Source organism: Numenius arquata, chromosome 29 (genome assembly GCF_964106895.1).
Source record: "Numenius arquata chromosome 29, bNumArq3.hap1.1, whole genome shotgun sequence".
Taxonomy (NCBI): Eukaryota; Metazoa; Chordata; class Aves; order Charadriiformes; family Scolopacidae; genus Numenius; species Numenius arquata.
The window spans coordinates 1,349,364-1,359,198 of NC_133604.1; the positions used below are offsets into that span (position 1 = coordinate 1,349,364).

Consider the following 9,835-nt stretch of genomic DNA (forward strand, 5'->3'; position numbering starts at 1 on the left):
CTGGCATCGTCAGGCAGGGATGGGGCTGGCAGGGGTCCTTGTCACCTCCCAAGAGTGGCACGTCCTTTCCCCGGACCAGCTTGGGGGGCAGTGAATCGAGTTATGGGAGGTGTCATCCTGGGGGTCCCACTGCCCAAGGAGGCTCTGGATTTGTTGCCCCCCCCCCTCCAGTGCAGTGTTGAGAAAAGCACCTGGAGCCCTGAGCAGCCCCAGCTCTGGGTGTGGGGTTGGGGGGTCTCTGGGGGCCCACAGCCCCCCAGGGAGGGCGCAGCTGGGCGAGGATGGAGGATGCACCTTCTGCAGACCCCAATATCCTTGTGACAGCCCCCAAGGAGAAGCTGCCTCGGGGACAGAGACCCAGGGGCCCAGCAGCTCAGATGTCTCCTCGGTCCCTGAGTGGGGCGAAGCCTCGGGGCAGGACCCTTGGGGCAGGACCCCCAGGGCTCAGGGACATCAGGGAGTGAGGCTGAGCCCACAGCACCCGGAGAAGCTGGGGTGGGGGGGTGGATAAAGGAATTAGGGCACAAGTTTTGGGTGCCACACTGGAGGGGTAAGTGGCACAGATGGTGTTACTGACCCTGTCTGGTGGGAGCTTGCTTTTTCCAGTATCCCCACTCCTCCGCCATCTCACACCAGTAGATCCAGGGCAGTGAGGGGCTGGATCTGGTAAGATGCCCCAGTCCTGGGGCTCTCGGCTGTCCCCCACCCCTGGGTTCCCCAAATAACCAGTTCCCAGTGGCACAAGTGCCCTCCCATGGCGCCAGGCACAAGTGCCACCCTGCAGCTGGGGGACCAACTGCCCGGGGGGAATGGGAGGCTGCAGCCCCCCCAAACCCCAGACAGGGCTCCTGGAGTGGTAGAGGGGGACTATCACCGCAGGCACAGGCTTTGCTCTGTGTCCGTGTATCCCCCCTCCCCTGCCACTAGCTGTACCGGGGAGCTCCGGGGCTGGAGGCTTGGTGTGTGGGTGGATGTGGCCCTGGCACCAGCTGGGGGTCCCAACGGCCCCCCGGGCCAGTACCTGCCCTGTCCCTGGCACAGAAGTGGCGGGGAGGGGGACCAGCACCCAGGAATCGGACACTTCTCCGTTCAGGGTCAGTATTTATTTCTCTTGGGGGTGCTCCTTTCCACTGCCAGCCCCCCCCGCTTCCTCCTGCTCTTCTGCTGCCACTGGGGGACATGACACTCGGTGGCACTGGGGGGATGCCACAGCCGCTGCCTCCATCCTCTCGCTGCCTCCACGCAGGGCACGGCCACCACCGTCCTGCCTGGCTCCCTCCAGTGCCCTGCGCTGGTCCCAGGGCACGGCCGTCCACCTCCAGTGTGACCAGTCCTGCCCAGTGCTGTGGGTCCCTGGTGTGGGGCAGCTCAGGGCCCCAGCGTGGGGCTGTGGTCACCCCCCATCTTCCAGTCTCAGGATGAGATCACATAGGCGGTGGCAATGTACTTCTTGCCATCGCCATAGGTGGACTTGGTCCAGGGGTAGGTCTGGATGCTCAGGCTGTAGCCACCCAGGCTCAGGTGACATCTGTGGGGACACAGCCTGGATCATAGCCCTGCTCTGTCCTGGAGTGGTATCCCCACCTTGGTGTCCCCAACCAGTGCTGCTCCATCCCTGATCCCCACAATGGCATCTTTGGGGTGGCCTCGGTGTCCCCAGTCAGCACTGCTCCACCCCTGAGCCCCACAACGGCATCTCTGGGGTGCCCTTGGTGTCCCCAACCAGCGCTGCTCCATCCCCAGAGCTGTGTGGGGCTTGGGGACCCACTCGGCTGCTGATGGGGCTCAGGAGGGCACTGCTGGCTGCAGGGCCAGAGGACAGACAGACGGATGCAGACGGACACATGGTACTTACGCCCTCCCAGGACGCGCGATGAAGCACAAGGTATAGAGGCCAAACTCAAACTCGGGGCTGGAGCCGATGAAGGCAGAGCCCACCTCCTTGTAGAAGCCATCCCAGCTGAACTGCAGCCCCAGCACATCGGGGTAGGTGTCCCACTAAAGAAAGGGGGTTCGGGGATCAGCCCCCTGGCCCCGCTGGGCTCCGGGTGCCGCAGGGCAGGGAATTCAAGAAAAGCCCATCTGCCTACGGAGCCGGGCATCCTCACAACCTCTCCAGGGATGGATCCAGAGCAGCTTTCAGCTGGTCTGAGGGGCCACCAGACAGAGCCCCCAACCTCAAATCTCTCACTTTTGGGCTTGGAGCCCCTTTTGCCCATTTCATGGTCTTTTCTGGACCTTCCCACCCTGTCTCCATCCCAGGGTCCACACACGGAGCCAGAGGGGATGTGAGCATCTCTGATGCCTCTGATTCACTCCATTCGAGATGTGGCTGATTTGGGATGTGGCTGATTCAGGATGTGGCACATTCGGGGTGTTCCCAGCTGGTGCACAGCTGTGGACCCCCTGGGATCACTTACCGGCCCCTCAAAGTTGTGGCTGAAGTAGTTGACAGTGCCCTGCTTTTCCAGCAGGTAGAAGCGAATCCAGTTGTGAAATCCAGACACCTTCCCTTTTTTCACCTCCCCTAAACACAAGCGAGACCCTGGGGTGAGCTCCCCCAAGCCCAGCGTTTCCCGAAGCCCCCGTCCTCCTGGCGCGGGCTCTACCTGAGAAGACATGCTCGAAGCCGCTGGAGTCCTGCTCGCCGTCGCCTCTGGAGTAGAGCCCGAACCACATCTCCTTCAAATCGGCAAGGAACTCCTGCTCAGAGCCATAGCGGTCTGCAGGGAAGGGGACATGAGGTGGGAGCAGTGTCCTGGGAGGGGGCCAGGGGTCCCCCACCTCTATCACTCAAGAGCAACCCAGCTCAATTCTCCCATGTCCTGGTAGCCCTCTCCCATTCCCCTCCAGTCTGTATCCTCCAAGTTCATCCCCCACTCCACTGGTCTCTCCTTTGGGATCCCCAACCTGCAGGGACCACACTCTCCACCCCGAGCAGCTCTGCCCTGCTCCAGACCCACTTTTTTTGTGGAGGAAGGCAAAGAGTTTCTTCATGAGCTCGGTTTTCATCACTTCCCGGAGGAAGTTGTCCTGCTCCCTCAGCTCCTCAGCCGTCACCTCCTCCTCCCGGCCGGTGGCCCTCTGGTAGTTGTCCAGCAGTTTGATGAAGCTGGCATAGGTGGGTTTGGAGAAAAGCTTCTCATTGACGTATCTGTAGAGCCTGGAGAGAGTGGATCCTGCACTCAGCCAGGAAGCAGAGGTCCCTTCCTAAACTAGCCCTCCCTGGCTGGATGGTCTCTGCTGTGGTGGCCCTTCGCCACCCCCCTGAGGATGCTGGTGCAGACTCACGGCAGTGGGGACCGGTCCTCCTGGTCACCCGTCTCGTCGGGGGACGCCTGGTACTGGGGGTTAATGGCGATGTCCGTGGGCCGGGCTTTGTTGTGGTCCGCCTTGTAAAGCTGCTCTGACACCTGCAGGAGGTCCTCGTCAGTGATGGCATCACGGCTGCTGGAGAAACCCTCTGAAAGGAGAGGCAGGAGGTTGGCAAGAGCAGGCAGCAGCTCCTAAGGCTGCAGATCAGCCACGGAGAAGCGAGGGTGACGCGGCGTTGGGTGCTGCATCAGGATGTCACAATCCTGGGACACAGCAGGTCAAGGGGTGCAATGGTGGCAGGGGTGTCCCAACACACACCATGCCCTGGGGACAAGAACCAGCCCCTGGGCTGGAGGAATGAGAGCCTTTCATTAAGCACTGGGTGAGCTGGGAAGCATCAGTCCCTGTCTCCCAGGTTCAGAATCATGGAATCGTCTCAGTTGGAAGGGACCTTTCAGAACATAGAGTCCAACCATCAACCCAACACTGCCCAAACCACCACTGACCCATGTCCCTCACCACCACATCTGCCCGGCTTTTAAATACCTCCAGGGATGGTGACTCTACCCCTTCCCTGGGCAGCCTCTTCCAATGGTTGATAACCCTTTCAGTGAAGAAATTTTTCCTAATATCCATCCTAAACCTCCCCTGGCGCAACTTGAGGCCATTTCCTCTTCTATCACTTGTCACTTGGGAGAAGCGACGGACCCCCAACTCTCTACACCCTCCTTTCAGGGAGTTGTAGAGAGTTAGAAGGTCTCCCCTCAGCCTCCACATGACACTGCTCTTTGAAACACCCCTCCGTCTCCCACATTTCAGGTCCGCGGTGACCAGGGGATGCAGAAGCCAACTTGCCCCCATCCCTGGCGGCTCGGTGCCGGCCCACGTCCCCTGGCTGGGGCGCAGGGAGGTAACGCTGCTGGTGAACAGGCGATGCCGGGGCTCTCACTCCACCGTCTGCTCCTCAGTGACACGCCACGGTGTGGGGCAGTGGGTGATGGGGTGACACGGGCAGGGACAGGGACAGATACCAACGTGACACCCCGATGCCACCGACCCCCAGAGGAGCGAGCTGGGGTGAAGCTGGGGGGGTGGTTTATGGCCCTCGCTCAGGAGCGGAGCTACTCACCGCGGGTGCGAGCTGCATCCTCATCCCATTCCCCACCTGCAGGGAAAGGAGAAGGAGCTCAGGGTGATGAAGACACGGGCTGGGGCTGCCCAGGACCACTCTGCCCTGGTCTGAGGGACACAGGACTCATTTATCTTCTAATGCCTGGGAGAACTGCACTTTTAAAATCCTCTGCTGTCTGAATCGGTGAAAATATTTACTTTATAGCCCACTATGGTGTGCAGGATTCAAGATCACAGTGCTTCGAGGTGCGGGGATGAGGAGGTGTGAGACCTGGGCACTTGTCCCAAGCTGCCAACAGGGTTATTTCATACCATGAACAGCACATTCCATAGAAATTAGAAACTTTGCTGAGGAGTTCTCTCTCTCTCTCTCTTCCCCCACCTTGGTGGCTGGGAACTCCTTGCCCCGGTGCCGGAGCCCTGAGCCCTTCCCTTCCTCCCGAAGCCCCAGCGCTCGCAGGGTCCCACATTGGCTGTCCCTGCTGGGGGGGACCAGCTTCTGCTGATGGGATGGGGATAGTCCTTGTGTTGGTATTGGGATCGATAGTGGTATTATTAATGTTAATTACATGGTCTTATTCTATTAAATCTAATTATATTTCAGCCTTTGTGTTTCCTTGTTTTTCCCTGATTCCCTTTCTTGGCTGGGGAGGGGTCATCACATGAGAGAATAATTGTCTAAACGACAATAAATTGCTGTGGGTTCCTCAAACCATAACACACACATATTGACACAGGCTTGAAACCAATCCCTTTGCACCCCTCAGCTGGGTTCTGGGGGCGAGCAACCTCCCCTGAGCCCCCCGGCAGCGGGGACGGATGCTTACCCTCTCGGCAGAGCCTGTAGTAATCCTCACAGCAGTTGCGGTGCCACTCGCACTCAGTGTTGCAGTGACACTCGTCCTCCGGGCTGTAGGGCTCCTGGCAGCGTCCCTTGCAGGAGTCAGGGGCCGTGTAGAGGTCTTTGGGAGAGAGAAACAACAGGGTGGTCCTCAGGACAGACCCACCACCCTGCCCCAGCCACCCATGACCCAGGAGCATCCTTCCTCCTGCCCACGCTCCCCTCCTGGGGGAGCCTGAAGGACCAGGCTCCTGTCCCGGAGCAGTTTGGGGTCCTTTGTCAGCATTCAGGGGTAGCATTTCGACTGGCTGAATCCTCAGGACCCATCTCCATGGGTCACTTCTCCTTGGCCATGGACGTCCACCACCACGTCAGGGCCACTTCACACCAGGAAACACATTCTTGGCCATTAATTGCTCCTTCTGATTCACCCCTTTAATGCCAGGCTTAGCAGGAGTGCCCCAGGTCCCACTGTCCCTGGCCCGGAGGAGTGGTGCCACATTCCGGACGCCCTTGTTTGTGACCTGGCCATCACTCTTTCTGCAATGCTGGGAAAACTGGGAGCTCCTTCCCCAGCTATTTAGATGATAAATGTATCGTCGAGCGTGTGCTTTATTACACACGGTGGCAAAGCTAAAAATAATGCAGCAGCTCAAGCTGTGGCCAGAGTAGAGCAAGTGCCATGTCTCAGAAGGACAGTGGACACTTGCTGTCAAGTAAAGAGGGGCTGTAGGGGACAAGGACATGGGGTTTGTCTAAGAGACAGCCCAGAGACTGCATGTTTAGGGAAGGTGCCTTATCCTCAGCTCCTGATGGGAGCAATGGGGTGTCCAGTTCTGGGCTCCCCAGTTCCAGAAGGACAGGGAACTGCTGGAGAGGGTACGCTGAGGGCTACAAAGATGCTGAGGGGCCTGGAGCATCTCTCTTATGAGGAAAGGCTGAGGGACTTGGGTCTGTTTAGGCTTGAGAAGAGAAGACTGAGGGGGGATCTTATCAACACCTGTAAATACTTAAAGGGGGGGGTGTCAGGACGATGGGGCCAGTCTTTTTCCAGTGGTGCCCAGGGACAGGACAAGAGGAAATGGGCACAAAATTGTACGTAGGAAGTTCCGTCTAAACATGAGGAGAAACTTCTTTCCTTTGAGGGTGGCAGAGCCCTGGAAGAGGCTGCCCAGGGAGGTGGTGGAGTCTCCTTCTCTGGAGACATTCAAACCCTGCCTGGACATGTTCCTGTGCAACCTGCTCTGGGTGGACCTGCTTTGGCAGGAGGGGTGGACTAAATGATCTCCAGAGGTCCCTTCCAACCCCATACCAGTCTGTGATTCTGTAATGGGACACCAGACAGCCTGGGCATGGCTTTCTGGGCATCCCTTTGCTCCAGCCAGGAAGGTGACCATCTCCAAGGACACCCTGAGAAGCCATGTCCCAACCCGGCTGCCTGTAAAGGGATCCCTGGAGGAAAGGGTGTTGCTTTCCCTTGCAACCCTGCAATCACACAGCACCTTAGACACCTCTGGGTCACCTGCCTTGATCTCCAGCAGGTGAAACACACCCTCAGGGCAACTCCTGATACAGCAGCGACCAGAGTGACCTCCAAGTGTTGGTCACGCTTGATGGCTTGTCCCTACAACCGCATTGCTCACTCTGTTGTCTGGCATTTCCCCCAAATTACTTGTGCTTTTCGGAACCCCATCACCAAGGTCCCACAGGTGCTGATGAGAGGGGGAGAACCTCTTCTCCCCACCAGCCAACCCAGACCAAGCTGGTGGACCCTGCTGCAAAGAGACACTGCTGACACCCATTTGGCTTCTGGACACTGGGTCCTTTTCTGCAAACCCGCTTTATAACAAGAGGGGTGTTAGTAGGAAGGGGTGGCTCGAGATGCTCCTGGAGACCACCAGCCCTTGATGCTACTTTAGTCCCATTTTTGCTCCTGGGAAGGGCTGCAGAGGGAAGGGCCATCCCATGGTTTGGGTGGCGAGTGATGCTCATGGTGTCCAGACACCCCCAGTCTCCCCAGTCCACTCAGCACAGGAGCTGGGTCTGGAGCTCCGATGGTGCTGGCACCTGAGATCCCTGTCCCCAGGATGGATCCCTCTGACTCCTGCAGCCACAGCCAGGATAAATCATCCTGAATCATGCATCCAGGCTCGTTTTCCAGCAGCAATCCTGGAGCAATTGTGCAAGGCAGAAACTGCCCACACATCAGTCACCGCTGAGACGTTCCCAGTCCTGGGGCACGTGCTGCCGGAGCGTGTCCCAGCAAAGCCCTGATACCGGGACGTGCAGTGACTCAGGCAAGGACGGGAGCTTTGCAGAGGAGGCTCTGCATTGCACCGTTGCCCGAGGGGTTCAGCTGTGGGCTGCCGAGGCTTCTCCACCATCCAAGGGACAGTGGCCAACACAGAAGGACATGGCCAGCAACGCTCCAATACTCACTCGGTATCTGGCCGGTCCAGCCAGAGGATATTTTCTGGCTGCACAAAAGCCAGACAAACATTTCTTTCTCATTTTCAGCCCTTCGGCCAGATCCATCCCTCCCCTGAGCACAGGTTTTTGGACAAGAACAAACTCCCTTTCGTTTCCGCCAAGAAGAGCCTTGACCGAAAAAGCGCAGGGCCGTTTCCTGAGCGGCTCCATTCGCCAAGGTGTGGGGAAACGTCCGAGACGTGACGGAGCCCTCCCGGCGGATCTCAGCCTCGTTTAGTGCACGGACACGAGTTACGGCTCCTCTCAGAGCCTCAGTCCTTGGCCTGACTCAAAAACTCACTGCACTGTGCAAACGCAGACCGAAGACCAACCCCGACTCTAAAAGGGCCCGTTTGAAGGACAAATTAACCTGCAACAAAAGAGCTATTGATGAACTGAGCTCCCCAAATTTTTATTTACATGCTCCTGGCCCCTGAAACCACATGTAACCCTGGGTGCAAGCTGTCTGTGAGATGATCAAGCAAAAACCTCCCACCGCTGTCCTGCCCAGCCCAGGATAAGCCAAGTGATTACACTGTGAAGGTGTCACAGCTCAGACAGGTCCGTCGGGGTGATGCTCTGGTAGCTCTGGTCCCACACGTGTGCCAAGGAGAGACCACGACACAAGCCAGCAAAGCCGCCCACCTTCCCAGCCACAGCGAACCCAGTTACACCTTCAAGCAAGAATAACTTGGCGCTTGCATTAAACAAGACGAGATCACAGCAAATCCTCCTGCCAGATTTGGGAGCTCCTCTTCTGCCACTGGTCCCACAAAACTCCTCACCATTAATCCCGGGGGGGACTCATCTGTCTCTGAAACACCAGCTCCAGCCCGTTGGCAGCCTCAGGAGTGACGGAACTCCTGTCTTGCAAATAGATCACAGTTCACATTTTGTGCAACATGATGGCAATGAGGGTACCTTAGTCGAGCAGGATCCTGGTCAACCGAGAGCCAAACCCTGGTGCCCACAAGCCACTACTTGTCACAGCATCTGCCTTAAAGACAGCACTACTCTTTATCGTCTCCCCCAGCCTGTCTCCTCTTGTAACAACCGCAGAGTCCTAAAGGGCAAAACACCCGAGTTCACGTTGTGTTTGGCATGACATCTGACTGGCCCCTCCGCCCACGGGGAGATTGGGGATAAAGTATGAGAAAAATACTTCCCTTCGTCCTCCCCCAGTGTGGGAGGCTGGAGGAGCCAGAGGAAGGTGGGCTTGCATGACCAGAGCACAGCAAGATGCACTGGGCAGCAACTGGTGGGGAAGGCTAAAGACCCAGGAGAAGCCTCAACCCATCCAAGAGAAGGATAAACCACCATCTCCACCAGCTGAGCCCCCCAGGGCTGGAGGAAGCCCTCCAGCACAAGAATATCCCTCAGCCTTTCCCCTCCAAAGCTCTGCTGGATCCAGCCTGGCGAGGAACCAGCTTCCCCAGTACAGCCCAGCTCCCGGCTGAGGGTATCGCCCTCAGCACCCTCCGCTCTCATCCCGGCGCTGGCCCCTTACCATCGGGGGCACCGGCAGGTTTAGCCCCTCTGCCAAAGCAAGGCTCCATTACTCACTGCCAGACGCGCAGCCCAGGGCTATTCCTGCCCCGACGAGGAGGATCCAGCTCTTCATCGTCTCTGTAGACGTGGGGCTGGGCGTTCCAGAGCCTCCCAGAGAGCAGGTTGGGAATGACGTTGTTCCCTGGCACTCCCTGCTATATGTGGGTCCCCCGGGAGCTTTGGGGGGGGGGGGGGGGAAGGGGGGGAAGGAGGAGCATGATGCCACCGAGGACTTCACGGGCAAGCTGCACCCAAACTTTGGCAAAACTCATTATGTGCACGGCTTAATTATAGGGTGCCTGGAGTGGGAGCAGGGCTGGTAAATCCAGTATCCCAGTGTTGCTCCACTCCATGTGTGCCTGACCCCCGGGGGTGATTGAGGAGCACAGGGAAACCTTCTCAGGGGGGTCTTTGCCCCCCCAGAGCCCAATGGGTCCATTAGAGATGCAACCTGGTGGCCAGTGCCACAGCCTGGTCCCTCGATGGGCCACACGCTCCCATACAACTGGTGCTAACTGGGTACAACTTTTT

The 9,835-nt window shown here is 58.2% G+C and overlaps 1 protein-coding gene across 1 annotated transcript; it reads right to left on the minus strand.

Moving 5' to 3' along the window:
- Window positions 1-1,413: 1,413 nt before the first annotated feature.
- ENDOU (endonuclease, poly(U) specific) lies at window positions 1,414-9,377 on the minus strand. The gene is made up of 9 exons (XM_074164981.1): window positions 9,320-9,377; window positions 5,274-5,408; window positions 4,445-4,480; window positions 3,292-3,463; window positions 2,964-3,163; window positions 2,610-2,723; window positions 2,421-2,527; window positions 1,856-1,998; window positions 1,414-1,528 (listed from the first exon to the last, which is right to left on the minus strand). Exons 1-9 carry the CDS (start codon window positions 9,375-9,377, stop codon window positions 1,414-1,416), a joined length of 1,080 nt encoding a protein of 359 aa, XP_074021082.1.
- Window positions 9,378-9,835: the final 458 nt, after the last annotated feature.

Bases quoted from the DNA above. Each gene is read 5' to 3' on its own strand.
- ENDOU (XM_074164981.1), bottom strand. From the start codon at position 9,377: ATGAAGAGCTGGATCCTCCTCGTCGGGGCAGGAATAGCCCTGGGCTGC. The intron at 3,464-4,444 runs GTGAGTAGCTCC...CTCTCCTTTCAG, and splicing joins GGATGCAGCTCGCACCCGCG to AGGGTTTCTCCAGCAGCCGT. The intron at 1,529-1,855 runs GTAAGTACCATG...GTGTCCCCACAG, and splicing joins ATCGCGCGTCCTGGGAGGGC to ATGTCACCTGAGCCTGGGTG.